The sequence below is a fragment of the Danio aesculapii genome, chromosome 13 (assembly GCF_903798145.1).
Source record: "Danio aesculapii chromosome 13, fDanAes4.1, whole genome shotgun sequence".
Lineage (NCBI taxonomy): Eukaryota > Metazoa > Chordata > Actinopteri > Cypriniformes > Danionidae > Danio > Danio aesculapii.
In genome coordinates this window covers 24,661,972-24,677,851 of record NC_079447.1, presented here as the reverse complement: position 1 = coordinate 24,677,851, position 15,880 = coordinate 24,661,972, and the positions used below count along the sequence as shown (strand labels likewise).

At 36.6% G+C, this 15,880-nt stretch overlaps 1 protein-coding gene across 1 annotated transcript in view; it reads left to right on the top strand.

Annotated features, from left to right (window-relative positions):
• Positions 1 to 15,880, top strand: part of cnnm2a (cyclin and CBS domain divalent metal cation transport mediator 2a) — a 29,330-nt gene that overhangs the window by 9,299 nt on the left and 4,151 nt on the right. The window contains exons 2-7 of the mRNA XM_056470819.1: positions 3,135 to 3,278; positions 5,253 to 5,390; positions 5,485 to 5,654; positions 8,596 to 8,689; positions 9,909 to 9,971; positions 12,222 to 12,400. Coding sequence (XP_056326794.1) covers positions 3,135 to 3,278; positions 5,253 to 5,390; positions 5,485 to 5,654; positions 8,596 to 8,689; positions 9,909 to 9,971; positions 12,222 to 12,400 — 788 coding nt within the window. The remainder of the gene's footprint in view (positions 1 to 3,134; positions 3,279 to 5,252; positions 5,391 to 5,484; positions 5,655 to 8,595; positions 8,690 to 9,908; positions 9,972 to 12,221; positions 12,401 to 15,880) is intronic.

Here is a 15,880-nt window from a genome sequence, read left to right as displayed (position 1 = left end):
GGCATAGAAAGGAAGTGTGTTATTCTCACACGCCAGAGGTCATGTGAACTGTGGGAGAATCGGATGCTACATGACTACATGTATACGCTGCAGTTTAAAGAAAATAATACAGCACGGGTGTGTAAAAGTGGCTTTATAATCTTTCTTAATGTATTATTTGTTGTTTGTTACCAACGTTTGAACAGTTTGTAATGAAGTTTTAAAAAAGTTAAAAGCTTTCCCCAACCCCCTAGTAGGTTTAAGCGGTAATATGGTATACCGTGGGATCTAAAAATAGCAGCTGTATCAGTTTCAATACCATTATACCATCATAAGAAACAATGCACTTAAATAGGAGACAAGGATTAAATATTAAATATCATTTATTTAATGCCTAAAAATGCATATGCGTGGTTGTCATCAGCGTAAAGGAGAAAGCGTGAGGTAGGGAAACATGGCAAGTAACTTCTGGAGTTTGGCAGTATTTCGGGCTTTTGACCAAATGAGAAGGGAGAGGTGGTAAATACGGATGAGGCAATTTGTAAATTGTGCAACAAAAAGGAGACTGCTAGAGATAGAAAAGGTCACATGTATGGTATTCAGTTCATTGAACAGTTTAGGCACAAACCAACAGTTTGGTGACGCTGTTTGAGCCTTATGTCATAATGTTTTTTATTATACCTAGTATACTGAGGTAAATAAGGAGGAGGTTTGACTTTATCATAATTTGGAGACCGCTCAAGCCTACTTCCTAGCTTGTCTATGTAGACTTTTGGCGGGAAAATCAAGGAAACAAAAAATTGGCAGAAATGCAAAGATCTGGGATTATTTAAAGACAAAAACAGTGTCATTTTAATCACTTTTTTTATTTCTGTCTAAAATCTACACTCAAATCTGAAAATGCTGTGTTGTCTTAACCTAACATAGGATCAAACATCGTTGGGTTACAACAACCCAGCATTTTTAAGAGTGTATCCATATCATTTTGAGCATGTATTTAAATATTCATCTAAATGCTGCTCTCAGCAGAGTGAAGGGCATTTAGGTGTTTATTAATTATTCAGACATTATTTTCCCCCCAAGACAGTCCTGCATGTTTTTGCAGACAGTAAATCACATTCAGTTTTTTTGTATGTTACATTTACGATAAGCTGTTGGTGTCACTAATGGGGTATATGCACACAGACTTTTAATTTCAGTCAGCCAGCCTCAGTGCTTCCAGTGAACTGTCTTTCCATTATGATATTGCCACGTTTAAGATCTGATATCTTTAAAAATCACTGCCTGATAGATATACAACAGAAAGTGGGTCTCAGACTAGACAAGAAACACTGCGTTAATTTCCATTTCCCCACCATGTCTTTAAAACATGACAGTTTATTTTATTTCAGTATTTTCAGAGTTACACAGAGTTTTTGTGCTCGTCTGCTGATCTGACGACTCTAGCGGTTACAAAATAGTCTTTCATCTCATTTTACGCTTGAACAACTAAATAAATGCTTAAGTCAATTTAACAGAATGTGTTGTAATTACATTATAACATTGATACTGGAACCTTATGAAATTGAATATAGTCACATTAGGCTTTCACCGGAAGTTTATCATTGGCTGATAAACACTAGCTGTGCATATAGCCCATTAGAAAGGCTTTTGAATTATAAAGGCAGCTATAAACTGATCATCAAATAGACAGTGTTTATAATGTTTCCAAATGGTTCTGTTTGCATTTTAAAATGGTGCAACCAATTTTTAATATTAAAGTCAAGTGAACACAATTTCAGTCACTCACTATCCTTCAGCTTAGTTCCTGATTTATCAGGGGTTTCCACAGTGGATAAATAATTTACAATGTTTATTTTGTTAGCGCACATTGTGATTCTTTAGGCAAACAATTAATCCGTGCAAGTAAATCCATTGAAAAAAGTTTTAGTAATCTTCAGTCTGACCTTTCTCTTCTGTGTTTGTAGTGGGGGTCGTCAGTTTTACGACTTCAGCCATAATATTCTTAACCACGCACCTCCTACCGTTGGTTTTGCTATGAGGGAATGATGCGCAAAATATCTAAATGTTATCAGAAAAACATCAAATTATTAACGAAAATCATGTCATTTGAATACATTTCAGAATTTCATATAAGGTGATTCAAAATTTAACAGTCAGATGTTGTATTATTTGCTGTTAAAGCCTCTGTGACTCTGTGTGGGCATTTCTTGGAAACTGAAAACAATGGCTCCTCTTCTCAGAATTCTTTGGATATAGGAGCCACTTGTTTTGTAGTTTGGCTGTAACTGGTCTGAACCGATGAAAGGTTATTTATTTGGTTGAAGTGTTGAAGACTGACTGTCTAAAACTCTCTTAAGATCAGATAGATCAGGGGTGAGAGTTGTGGGCGGCCTCTGAAGCCCAACTCGGATTAGACTACAACAAAGAAGAGCTTCAAGTGCTTATTTTGTTTACAAAACAGCCTCATATTCTTGCTGTTTTAAAAGTCGCACTGATTTTAATTAGAAACAAGCCTATATTTCCTCAGGCATGTTTGGTGCTTACTGATCCCTTTGACCAAGCATAGTCAAGTTAGATCTATCAGCCATTAACTCTGGTCTCTCTGCTGCCCAATGTTTTGTTTAGCTTCTTTTTTTGTTGGTTTAAACTGATATTTATGGAAAATCTTTAGACGGTCACCCTACATAATGGATTACTACAGTGTCACGCCGGTGAAAGCATCGCCCAAGTGGAGTGGAAACTTCATTTCAGATCTAATATTAGCTCTGGCTCCGGAAAAATTCCTTTTAAATGATCACTAGCTGAGAAACAGGAAAAGAATTTTCTTTAACGTTTTGGTTGACAGTGCTGGGCAGGAATTTTTTTTAAGCAGCTTATCGAGGAGGTCCTGGGAAAACAGATGTGGAACCATGAGATATTTGCTAAGAAAATGCAATGGATCTCCAAGAGCAATGTTCACAATTGTCAAATAATAATGCTCTCATGGATTTTGATAAGCACGCGTGACTTATTTTATCATAAACCAACAGACGCGTGATACTGTGGGTTTTAGCGCATTTGTGGGTTCACTGATATCACCATGTTCGATGTGCTCTGAAGACAGACGTTGTGTAACCTCATTGCCTGACTGTACTTGGTTTTTGTTCTGGCAGGTAAATCCCATCTGGCCATTGTCCAAAGAGTGAATAATGAAGGAGAGGGAGACCCGTTCTATGAAGTGTTGGGCATCGTCACGTTAGAGGACGTCATTGAGGAAATAATCAAATCTGAGATTCTAGATGAGACAGACTTATACAGTGAGTATCATTTACTTTTATTTTATTTTCATTTATTTATATGTGTTAATGAGTGTGTATGGATGTTTCCCAGTGATGGGACGCAGCTGTAAGGGCATCCGCTGCGTAAAACATATGCTGGATAAGTTGGCAGTTCATTCCGCTGTGGTGACCCCTGATTAATAAAGGGACTAAGCTGAAAAAAAAATAAATGAATGAATGAAAATGGAAAGTATTTCATAATATCACTTTTTTTACACAAAGCAGGTGATGTTGTGATTCCCTAAAACATTATTTTTATTAATTAATAATTAAAAATATGTAAAAATCTATTATTAAGATAATATTCGAAATACTTAAATGTGTACCGTCATATTTGATTTAATGTAAATCACTTGTTGGTTACACCACTTCTGTTTTTTCCTCTTATTAAATTGAAAATGGAATAAAATGTATATATTCATAACCATATTTATCAAAAACCTTGGCATATGTGCTTTTAAACTAAGTTTCTTTTTTAGAAAAAGTTTTAAGGAGTTTTTAATTTTTTTTTATGATGGCCATTCCTACATGTTATAGAGCTGAGCTATGTGGCCAAAACATTACAGTATTAAAACATTGATATCAATAATGTTCTTTTAAGAGTGAATGTAAACATATTAAGTTTATATAAAATTAAAGTACAAAAAGAGTAAGCTACACTCAATGAATTTATTCATTATTGGATTCTGTGTTTTATTAATGCGCACAAGAAAATAAAACTATTAATTTAACAAACATTATGTCTGATTGGTTGTTTAATAATTTATTCATTCATCAAATTTTAGGTCAAGTAAGATGCTGCGCAGCTGGAAGGGCATTCGCTGCGTAAAACATATGTTGGATAAGTTGGCGGTTCATTCCGCTGTGGCGACCCCTGTTTAATAAAGGAACTAAGCCGAAAAGAAAATGAATGACTGAATGAAGATGCTGCGCAACAGAACTTTCAATTAAAACTTGGTTGAATAGCTTGACAATCTCGAATGTATGTTTAAAAAAAAAAGTGTTATTATTGTTATTATTTTTTATTGTAGGAGTTGCATTACATGTCTTCAATATTTTCTAAAAATTACACCCATCGTTTATTTTAACAGATTGTCAGTTTTGCTGTCCATTGAATGGTATTTTTTCTATAGTATTAGAAAGTGACTAGCTAAGTTTCCATTTAAAAATGTGAATAACATTTATGCACAAAATTGAAATATCGAATAAAAGACATGCGAATAAAGCAGCGTTTCCATCCAGAGTCAAAGAGAACAAAATCATCACTTCCTGATCAACTCCCGCCAAATTTCAACAGTAAAAACGTAATTTGCAGCAGGAGATGCTGCGTGAATCTTTTCTTTATTTAATAAATGACTTGCGCCTCAGAAGGTGATGCTGACATGCAATGAAGGCGCTTTAGCGTTTGAAGCCATGAGACACAGATCGTGTGAACTAATACAGTGTTATTATATACAATACAATACTAATAACAGTTAGGGCGTTTTATAATGACCAAAAACAACATTTCAGATGTTTTACAATGTGCTCAGCTTGCTGGTTTGTCCATTCACACACATTTTTAACAAAATCACATGACTTTTTTTAATGCACATACTGGAATTTTTTCGGTAAAAGTGTTTCCATCGTAGTTTATGTGCGTCTTATCGAATAAAAAGTTTATCTTACTCAGTTATGCAAATACGTTTTCAAAATGTATGCACATCTTGGTGTTTCCATCAATCATTTTTTTATGCGCATATCAAAAATGCGCATAAAAATAGGTGGATGGAAACAGAGCTATTGTTAGAGCAGTTTTGGAGAGCCTGCAGATGCTGAAAAACATCACTGTGGTTGAGTGTGTGTGAGACTTTGTCATCCGTTCACACAGACAGGCAGACTTATTAACAAAAACAAAAACCTTGTTACTAATGAAAGCATCTAATTATCTACTTTTTGTGTTCCCAATGAAAGCTGACAACAAGACGAAAAAGAAGATCGCTCACCGGGAGAAGAAACAGGACTTCTCTGCTTTCAAACCTACAGATAATGAGTTGAGGGTGAAAATATCACCGCAGCTCCTTCTGGCTACACTGCGTTTCCTGGCAACTGGTACTGATGTCCAACATGTGTTCCCGCATTCATAATGAGAAAAAACTATCACAAACTCATAAATCAGTCCTGTTTTTTCCCTTTCTGTCCACAGAGGTCGAGTCCTTTAGTGCAACTCAGATGTCAGAGAAAATCCTCTTGCGCTTGTTGAAACATCCTAACGTCATCCAGGAGCTCAAATACGATGACAAGGACAAGAAAATGTCAGAGCACTACCTCTTTCACCGCAACAAGCCTGTGGATTACTTCATTCTCATCCTGCAGGTCAGAAATGTATCCACTGATATTAGTAAATGTCACAACATTTGCTGACCTCAAGCTATGAACACAAAGTTATATTGCCTTTAAGGGATTGAAATCTCCAAGCTGTCAGACAAAATAAATGCCAAAGCATTGTTCTAAATTTTAGGCCATGTCCACACGTACATGGGTGTTTTTATAAATAGGGTTTCCCCGCTTTCTTTAAAAAAATTATAATAAATAAAAACATCTGTCCACATGAAAATGCAAAAACGCACTGTGATGCATGTTAAGGGCACGTTGAACCAATAGGTGGCGATAATAGCCCCTTTTACACAGTGATAGCGGTAAATGTCCAGAAAATTTCTGGAACAACTTTACCGGTAAATTAAAAAAACGCTTTTCACACAGGCGTGTTACGGAATTTTTCCGGAAAAGACCGTTCATACCGTAATGAGCTCTAAATGGCTGCGCTTGTATTTGTAAACATTTGACTGCATTAAAAACTCTGTGGATGGATAAGTATCGTGAACAACTTTGATGAAAACATATGGAGGAACACTTTTGCATGTCGAGATGTTAATAGTATATGTGTGTGCTGACACTCACTGGCTGCTTCACGTGCACACGCGTCAAGCAGCTGAAGCAGAGCTTGAAGGTAAACTTTATCATAAGCGGTTTATCATAAGCATTTTATCGATAATTTTTTGCACAGTTACCATTAAGAAGAAACATAGAAACATTATCTGACTAATATCTAGCAGCTGAATGTGTCTGGAAAAAATGTTCTAAGGCTTTTATTTTCATAAACAGCATGGATGTGAATGCGTCTGAATGTCCTGATTGGCTGGATTAGACGTCTTACGTCAACGTGTTCTAAGCGTGAACGCGCTCTTTTCGCCAATTTCCCTTCTGTGTTCACACAGTGCAGCATTCTGGCAAATTAGCTGTAAGGTTACATCTTCTCTTTCCGGAAAATTGCCAAACTAATTTACTGGTATTTTCAAAAAGGGCCTGTTCACACATACAGACACGCATACAAACGGGGAATTATGTATTTGCACAAGGAAATTGCAAACAAATCAATGCAACCATGAGAACAGAGACGGGTAACCGTCTCGTTGAAAAACAACATGAAATATGCTATGTGTTTGTCGCAAATGTGCAGAATTTTACCACCTTTGAGTCTTCATTTGCCATGATTCCAGCCACGTTGGTCAGTCAGAAAGGATAAAACGGTACACACGCTGACGTCATGAGGCAAAAACTTCAGTTGTAGTGTCCACATGACCACACTGTACTTGAAGTTTTGGAAAATCTTCATCCTGGACAGAGTTTTCAGAAAGTTTTGGTTTCAGTCACCTGACACTGCGTTTTTGTGTGGATAAACAGCGAAACCGCATCGAAAAAAGTGTGGTTTTGAAAATAGCCATGTTTATGTGCACAACAATGAATTTAATAAGTGTGCATTTTTTTTCTTTTCTTTTCTTTTCTTTTCTTTTCTTCTGTTTTTAATCGTTGGTTGCAATTCAAAATAGGTCTTTCTGTCAATCCCAGAATGCAGCGTATGTTTTGTGCAAAACAGAATTGTCCTATAAGGTGTTTTATTCTTGAATAAGTCTGTTTGGAAAACCATGATTTCGTTATCCATTTGAAAGGGCAGTCAGTTGCTTTGTTGGTACGATCAGTTAGGCTGCGTCCGAGATTGTACTATATTTGAATGTACTTCATGACCATTAGAAATGTATGTTGTACATAGTATAGGTGTGTCCCAAATTGCATACTTATAGACTATTCTACCCCATTTTGTAGGAAACATAGTGTAAGTAGTGCGTTCACACTGAAATTCTAAAAATAATAAGTGCACTTTAATTACCCAGATGATGCACTCATTCAACCGGTAAAATAAAGTGTTTTATGCTGGACATTTCACGTGCTGAACGGCTGCAGCTTTGCTCACGTAGTGGAAGGGGCGGAGCTATATCATGTTAGATTACTTTATTTATTTTGTATTGTGAAGGCAAAATTCTCCTACGAGAGTGATTATAGCGCCTCTTGATGGTGAATGCTCATGACATGTATTATTTGGTAGTTTGATCATTTATTTTGCTAATTGGGAGCTGTCAAACATCATCAGGGAAACAGTTTGAATTTCCGCTTAGTAAAAAAACATTAGGCTTTTATTTGGGATGACACTTCAACCATATACTATGCTGTTGAGTGTGTAAGTGCATAAGTATATAGTGCATATGTATATAGTGTGCTAGTGAGCAGTATTAATGGAATTTATACGTACTACATCTACCATTTGTCATTATCACATGACCTATTTTCGTCACTTCACTCCCAGTCATGAATTTTCTCATGTGGCATCATGGGATAGCTTAGCGTCCATAAAAAGCACACTTCAGAATCTCGCTGGAAGTAGTAGGTCATCTGGGTACTTCTCACGTACTGTTTTTCAAATATTATGAATTTGGATTTACGAACTTGTTTGAAGAACCAAATTGGCCCCAGATCAGTTATCAGGATTAAAAGATCCAGGATCTGCCAAATCATCTTAGATCATTTAAGCGAGGTACGAAGAACGAACCCCAGGACATGCCTCCACTTTCCGTCAATTTTTGGAATCCCAGAAGACGTCTAACAATATTAATTGACAAGACATGTAGTTTTAAATTTGCTCTGCTCTTGGTAGAGTGTCTTGGTTATTACAGAAAGGAGCTGCAGTCTGCAGGAACTGTTGCCTAATTTGCACATTATCAGTAGAAACACCCACAGGAATTTCCACTCCTGTCTGCAGTTTTACATTTTTTTTTATGGGGCACTAATAATTTTCCTAGTTTAGTAAAGTCAGGCAGTTAAACTACATGTAGGCAGAAAACAGCAATGCATGTTGGAATAAGAGTTTGATAATAATATGACTTGATTGTCCAGTAATAACCCTATTTCTGTTGGTCCACAGGGAAAGGTGGAGGTCGAGGCTGGAAAGGAGGGAATGAAGTTTGAAGCTGGTGCCTTCTCTTATTATGGAGTTCTGTCTTTAACCTCCTCACCAGGTCTCGCTCATTACACACACTCAGATTTCAGGCATTTAATCAAATTATTTAATTGTTTTTATATGTTAAGGAAATGGATGATCTGCTTAGTCATTAAAGAGGTCCTGTTGTGCTTTTTGTGAGTTCAGCATACTTTGTTGCACAATGTTGCTCATAAACCAAGTGATAAATAAACTTAAACTTAGTGAACAGCAGCTTATTTGCATATAAAGAGACACACGAATGGCTATACAGCATGCTATATTTAAAGGTACCTCCATGATTTTGTACCTCAGTTATTTGTAACAAATTTCATAAACAGGGCATAATAGGACCCCTTTAAAGAAAGATTATTTAATTTCTAAAGTTTGTACATCCCCTGCTTATTTTATATAAGGTCGAGTTCACACTGTACAATTTAGCCCTAATTTTCACTCAGCAGGTTTTGTGAAATCGTCGACAAATGCAGTCACACAGTGTAAATGATCAAAGATGCAATCAGAGTCACCATCGTTTGCCATTCTAGATATCTGGAAATATTTCACATGCTGAATAAATGTTTGCATCTGTCTGTGATTCAAAATCCTGCTGTCACTGAAAACTCATGCGATGACCTGCAGCCAATGAGAGACCAAGAGACAGGACAACAGGAAGTTTGGAAAGGAGTTATAGTCCACTATTAGGAAACATGGCTTTGGTTCTGAAAAAGGCTTCTTCTCGGTCCATTTGGACCCAAGAAATGGAGGAAAGTTTGGTCAAACTTTAGCAGAAGCACTCATGGTTTTCTGATGTTTGATCTGAGCTCTACTGCAATAGGCTACCAGTTCTAGTCTCATGCAAGAACTTGTGTTAATTCTTTGTAAACCAGACTGAGTTGTGTCAGACAATTCTTCTTGTATTAAAATTACGCACTCCTTTTGCCGATCCATTGTGCAAAATAAGCACAGCAGAAACTCAATGCTACCCCAAATAGTCATGCAAAAAAACTCTAATCCCACAACTTTGAAGGTCATGTAGTCAGTGTGAACTCTCATAAGTCTTTCTACCAAATTGATACTCTTTTCTCTCATTTCTTATTGGATTTTTAAAGCATGCATGCTTCTGACTCTTCTACCTCTAATCAGTCACATTATGCAAATGATTGCTGTTTTGTCTATTGGAGGAATTCTGCATAAATCATATTTTCCTCACCATGATTTCCTTTTGCTTTCTCTCTTTTTTCCTTGCTCTTGCTCTCCAGTTCCTCTCTCCTTGTCTCGAACCTTCGTCGTCAGCAGGGCAGAATCACTGGCAGGATCTCCAGGTACCATAATTGTTTCTCCTCCATCACTTTTTCCTCTGAACGCCTGATGCTTTCAGTATCAAACATTTTGAATTGATTAACAATTTCACAAAGAAAGTAAATGGCCTGATAATAGGAACAGGAGCTGGAAAAGAAAATGACAGATAAAAACAACATTTATTCTGTATATTAGAGGTTCGGAATAGAGCTAAAATGCAGCTACACATACAGTGACATTTAGTGGCTCTTCATTCCAGTCATTTGAGACGTGCCATGAAGTAGCTGTGTTTTTGTTGGCTTATGTTTCCATAAAATTCAATTTAGTTCACCTCTGTAGAGTTAGTTTTAGGTTTAAATATATGCTTTGCATCCACATCGCTGTACATCCACAGTGCGAAATGCTCACTCTAAGTTTTCCCCAATATGTCTGTTTTATATATTAAAAACAGTACACAATTACTGTAGAATAAACAAAAATCCTGCAATCTTTTTTTTCTTCCTACTAGTCAACATATACACTCACTGGCCACTTTATTAGGTACACCTTACCGGGAATGTGTTGGACCCCCTTTTGCCTTCAGAGCTGCCTTAATCTTTCGTGGCATATATTCTACAAAGTACTGGAAATATTCCTCAGAGATGTTGCTCCATATTGACATGATAGCATCACACAGTTGCTGCAGATTTGTCAGCTGTACATCCATGATGTAAATCTCCCGTTCCACCACATCCCAAAGGTGCTCTATTGGATCTGGTGACTGTGGAGGCCATTTGAGTTCAGTGAACTCATTGTCATGTTCAAGAAACCAGTCTGAGATAATTGGCGCTTTATGACATGGTGCGTCATCATGCTGGAAGCAGCCATCAGAAGATGGGTACACTGTGGTCATAAAGGGATGGATATGGTCAGCAACAATACTCTGGTATATATTCTGACCCTACCATCCAAATGTTGCAGCATAAATCCAGATTCATAAAACCAGGCAACGTTTTTCCAATCTGCTGTTGTCCAATTTTGGTGAGCCTGTGCCAATTGTAGCCTCAGTTTCCTGTTCTCAGCTGACAGGAGTGGCACCCCATGTGGTCTTCTGCTGCTATAGCCCATCTTCCTCAAGGTTTGACATGTTGTGCATTCAGAGATGCTCTTCTGCATACCTCTGTTGTAACGAGTGGTTATTTGAGTTACGATTGCCTTTCTATCAGGTCGAACCAGTCTGGCCATTCACCTCTGGCATCAACAAGGCATTTGTGCCCACAGAACTGCCGCTCACCGGATATTTTCTCTTTGTCAGACCATTCTCTGTAAACCCTAGAGATGGTTGTGCATGAAAATCCCAGTAGATCAGCAGTTTCTGAATTACTCAGACCAGCCCGTCTGGCACCAACAACCATGCCACGTTCAAAGTCATTTAAATCACCTTTCGTCCCCATTCTGATGCTCGGTTTGAACTGCAGCAGATCATCTTGACCATGCCTACATGCCTAAATGCATTGAGTTGCTGCCATGTGATTGGCTGATTTTTTTTTATTTAATTTAATTTTATATTTGTGAAATTTGCATGAATGAGCAGTTGGACAGGTGTACCTAATAAAGTGGCCGGTGAGTGTATTTCATGTGTACATGGTGTAAACACAAAAAAACTGTTATAATTCATCTAAAAACATTTTTTATTAATTACTAACCTGTCCTGAACATTAGCGTACGCTATCACTTATTCAAAAACAAATGTTCCTTCAAAAGCTAAAATTGTTTGTGTATATTTTTCTTAATTTAAAAAAAAATCCACCCGGTTCGACATCTGACCCTGGGATTATATACATTCCAGTGTAATGACTGCTGTACTGCTTCCCCACAGACACCCTTTGAACCGTTTCTTTAAGAAGTGGAGAACCTAATCTTATTTTGATTAAAAACTCTTCACCTGGCATTAAGTTATTAAGCAGATGTTCTAATCTTTATTATGTCACTCTCTGACAAAAGTTCAAAACATGCAAAAAAGCCAGTGGATTGTATCTATTGTTTTATCAGCAAAACAAACGGACTGGATTTCTAGCAGAGGAAGATCGCAGTCGTACATCAATTGAATTAACCACAACTGTAGAGTCTAAACACACCAGCATTCCACTGCACGGTTCAAGAGAAGCTTAAAGGGCATCCAAAATGGAATGGAAAAATGAATGCAACATTAAGCTTTGTCTAATGATTATTGACACTATGCTTATTGTCACAGCAGCCACTGACCTGCATGTCACCCTTTATTTGCGACACAGAAAATAAGTCACCTCCAAGGCCGTTCGGGCTCAACCACTCAGACTCCCTGAACAGGAGCGACCGAATGGAGGCCGTGACTCCAACACTGGGCAGCAGCAACAACCAGCTCAACTCCTTCCTGCAGGTCTATGTGCCGGACTATTCAGTGAGAGCCGTCTCTGACCTGCTCTACATCAAGGTCTGAACACTGCTCACAGTTTAGATTGCACATCTAGGGATGAGTTCTTCCTAAAAATGTCTTTCTTAAAGGGCTAGTTCCCCCAAAAAGTACAAATTCTGTCATCATTTACTCACCTTTTACTTGTTTCAAAGCTGTTTGAGTTTCTGTCTTCTGTTGGAAATACGATGGAAAATGGTTTGCTGTAATAGTATTTGTTTTTCCTATTATGGATGTCAATGGTTACAGTTTTTCAGCTTTCTTCATAATATTTTCTGTTTTGTTCAACAGAAACAGAAACTCGTAAAGGTTTATAACCACTTGAGGGAGAGTAAATAGTTAGTAAATGTTTCATTTTTGGGGAATCTATCCCTTTGAAAAATTTCATAGGTACACTAAGCAATATTTACAATATGCAACATTCTGAGAGGTTTGTAAGCGTTTTCTTATAGATGTTATAATATTGTCAGACTGAGTCCTAAAATCGCACTTACAGTTAAGCAGCAGTAAGGAGCAAGTCTAGTAACTACACCAAAGATATCAAGAGAGGGGGAGGTCTTTTTGGGTTATGGGCATGTTTGTTTTGGGACTTTCAAATATCAAGATTTGTTTTGTGCACCCTTTAAGTGCATTTCTTTAAAAAAAAGACCTCATTTACTCCACCTCCACTTGTTCAAAACCTGTATGAGTTTCATTCCTCTGTTGAATACAAAAGAAGTTATTTTGAAGAATATTGGAAACCAGTAGCAATTGACTGCCTTAGTACTTGTTTTATGTACTATGGATGTCAGTAGCTATGTTTTTATCCAATGATGCGAATTACATTTCTGCGCATAACTGGAATATTGCATAAAAGACATGCGAATGAAGCAGCATTTCCATCCAAGTAGTCAATAAGAACCAAATCGTCACTTCTTGATTAACTGGCACCACATATCAACAGTAAAAACAGAATTTGCTGTAGTAGGAGAAGCTGCGTCAATCTTTTCTTTATTTAATAAATGACTTGCACCTCAGAAGACAATCCCAACATTTAATGAACGTGTGGTGGCATTTAAAGGCATCAGACGTGGAGCTCAGATGCTCTTGACAGTTCTGGAGGTAATTAATAATATAATAACACTAATACTGAAACGGTTAAGGTGTTTTAGAATGACTAAAACAACATTTCAGATGTTTTATAATGTGCTCAGCCTGCTGGTTTGTCCATTTGCACACATTTCTAACATCACATGATCTCTTATAACAAAATCACATGACTTTTTTAATGAGCATACTGGAATTTGTTTGGTAAAAGTGTTTCCATCGTAGTTCATGTGCATCTTTTCGTATCGAATAAAAAATGTATCCTACTTCGTTTTCTAAAACTTATGTGCATCAAGACATTTTCGTCAACCGTTTTTTTAAATGCGCATTTTACCTCCATTTTTAATTCTCATAAACATAGGTGGATGAAAACATAGCTAATGACTACTGGTTTCAGACAGTCCTCAGAATTTCTTCTTTTGGGTTCAACACGCATAAAAGGAACTCAGAAAGGTTTGTAACCACTTGTGGATGAGTAAATGGAGAGTAAAACGTAATTCTTGGGTGAACTATCCTTTTAAGAATGTCCTATTGTTTTCTTATGAATAAAATAAAAGTTTAGCTACAACTAATTCAATATCATGGGATTTTTTTGTTCTTATTGTATTCTGTTTTAAAGCAGCAGTCACATCCTGGTCAAGTTTTTGAAAAGATTTTGAAGCGTGTGAGATGTGCTCATTTAACAACATAAACTGGCAGGAAATTATTCATTTGGCAAGACGGTCTGTAGATCTTTCTGGCTCTTTCTCTCTGTCGAGAACCTCTAGTATTTCTATCTAGAACACAAACATCTATTAAGCCAAGTATGATATGTTTAAATATATCAGATATTTTAGTAGTTCCAGTTTTATATCATATAGGTTTTATAATTATGTTTTATTTAATGTTTTAAAAAATTATAATTTAATTAGAAATCTTACCCTTTGTGGATCTACAACTACTTTATTTAGGTGTTAAGTTACTTAAGAATTTTTTTGACATTTAATATTTTGAACACATTTAACATTCATTTCAAGAATTTGAATTCTTCTGTAGTTTGTCTTACAGCAATCTTAGGAAAAATAAAAAAAAGATAAGATGTTTTGGTTTTTGGTAACACAATAAATCTTTTTTGAAAGTATTAAGAAATCTCTTCAACTCCTGAACTCATACTGTTTCTTTCAAAGGCTGAATGTTCCTCAGGTCTAGAATGTCATTTTTGTGTGTCATAAGTTACACGACCATGTACTCTTCTGCCTAAAGGGATGTTTGTACTAAAAAAACAGTACCTGTACAGATAATGATAAATCACATCACACTGCAGATTTAACACTTTAAATTCTTTGTGAAAAAAAGTTTAGTTTAAGTTTAGATTAAAGTCTTATTAATTCCCTTGGGGCAATTCATTCTGACATGGTGGTGCTTCATATATAATGAGAATGACACACTTAACACAATAAACACCAACACTTAACATCAAGTACACACCAAAACAAAAAAATTATAATAATAAAATAAAGAGTAATAGGGGCATCACGGTGGCGCAGTGGGTAGCTCGATCACCTTACAGCAAGAAGGTTGCTGGTTTGAGCCTCTGCTGGGTCAGTTGGCATTTCTGTGTGGAGTTTGCATGTTCTCCCCGTGTTCGTGTGGGTTTCCTCTGGGTGCTCCGGTTTCCCCCACAGTCCAAAGACATGCGCTATAGGTGAATTGGGTAGGCTAAATTTGCCACAGTGTATGTATGTCAATGCAAGAGTGTATGGGTGTTTCCCAGTGTTGGGTTGCGACTGGAAGAGGATCTGCTGCGTAAAACATTTGCTGGATAAGTTGGTGGTTCATTCCACTGTGGCGACCCCTGATTAATAAAGGTCCTAAGCCGAAAATGAATGAATGATAATAGTAATATATAAAAAATATGTAATAATAAATAATAATCCATTGATTAACTGCATTTATTACTTAAATTGCTTCAGGCACAAAAGTAAATTTATAACGAATTGTGGAACATCTTATTGTCCCTAAACATCGCCCAAGGGGCATCTACTCAAAATATTTGTTTAAGTTGTGTGTGCTGTCTCCTATTATTTTACGTGCCATCCGAAAACACCGGCTGTTCATAATAGCATGCAACTCCTCGCAGAACTCCTAACATTTTTGAGCACAAATTACCAACGCCTTGAAGACTCTTCTTGTTTTTATAGACAGTGAGGAAAACCAGCAAATGATATATAAAAGAAAAGAATAAGATGCTTATTGTAGGGTGTGCTATTTTTTTTTAAACAATATACAGTAGTTACAAAAATCTTTCTAAATGTAATCAGTATTTTTAGCATTGTAGTTATTGTTCCTGCTGTGAAGTGGGCTGAAAAAGTCACGTTTTTTTTTTTTTTTTTTGCAATTTCTATACAAAGCCACGGTCATCAAGGATTTTTAATT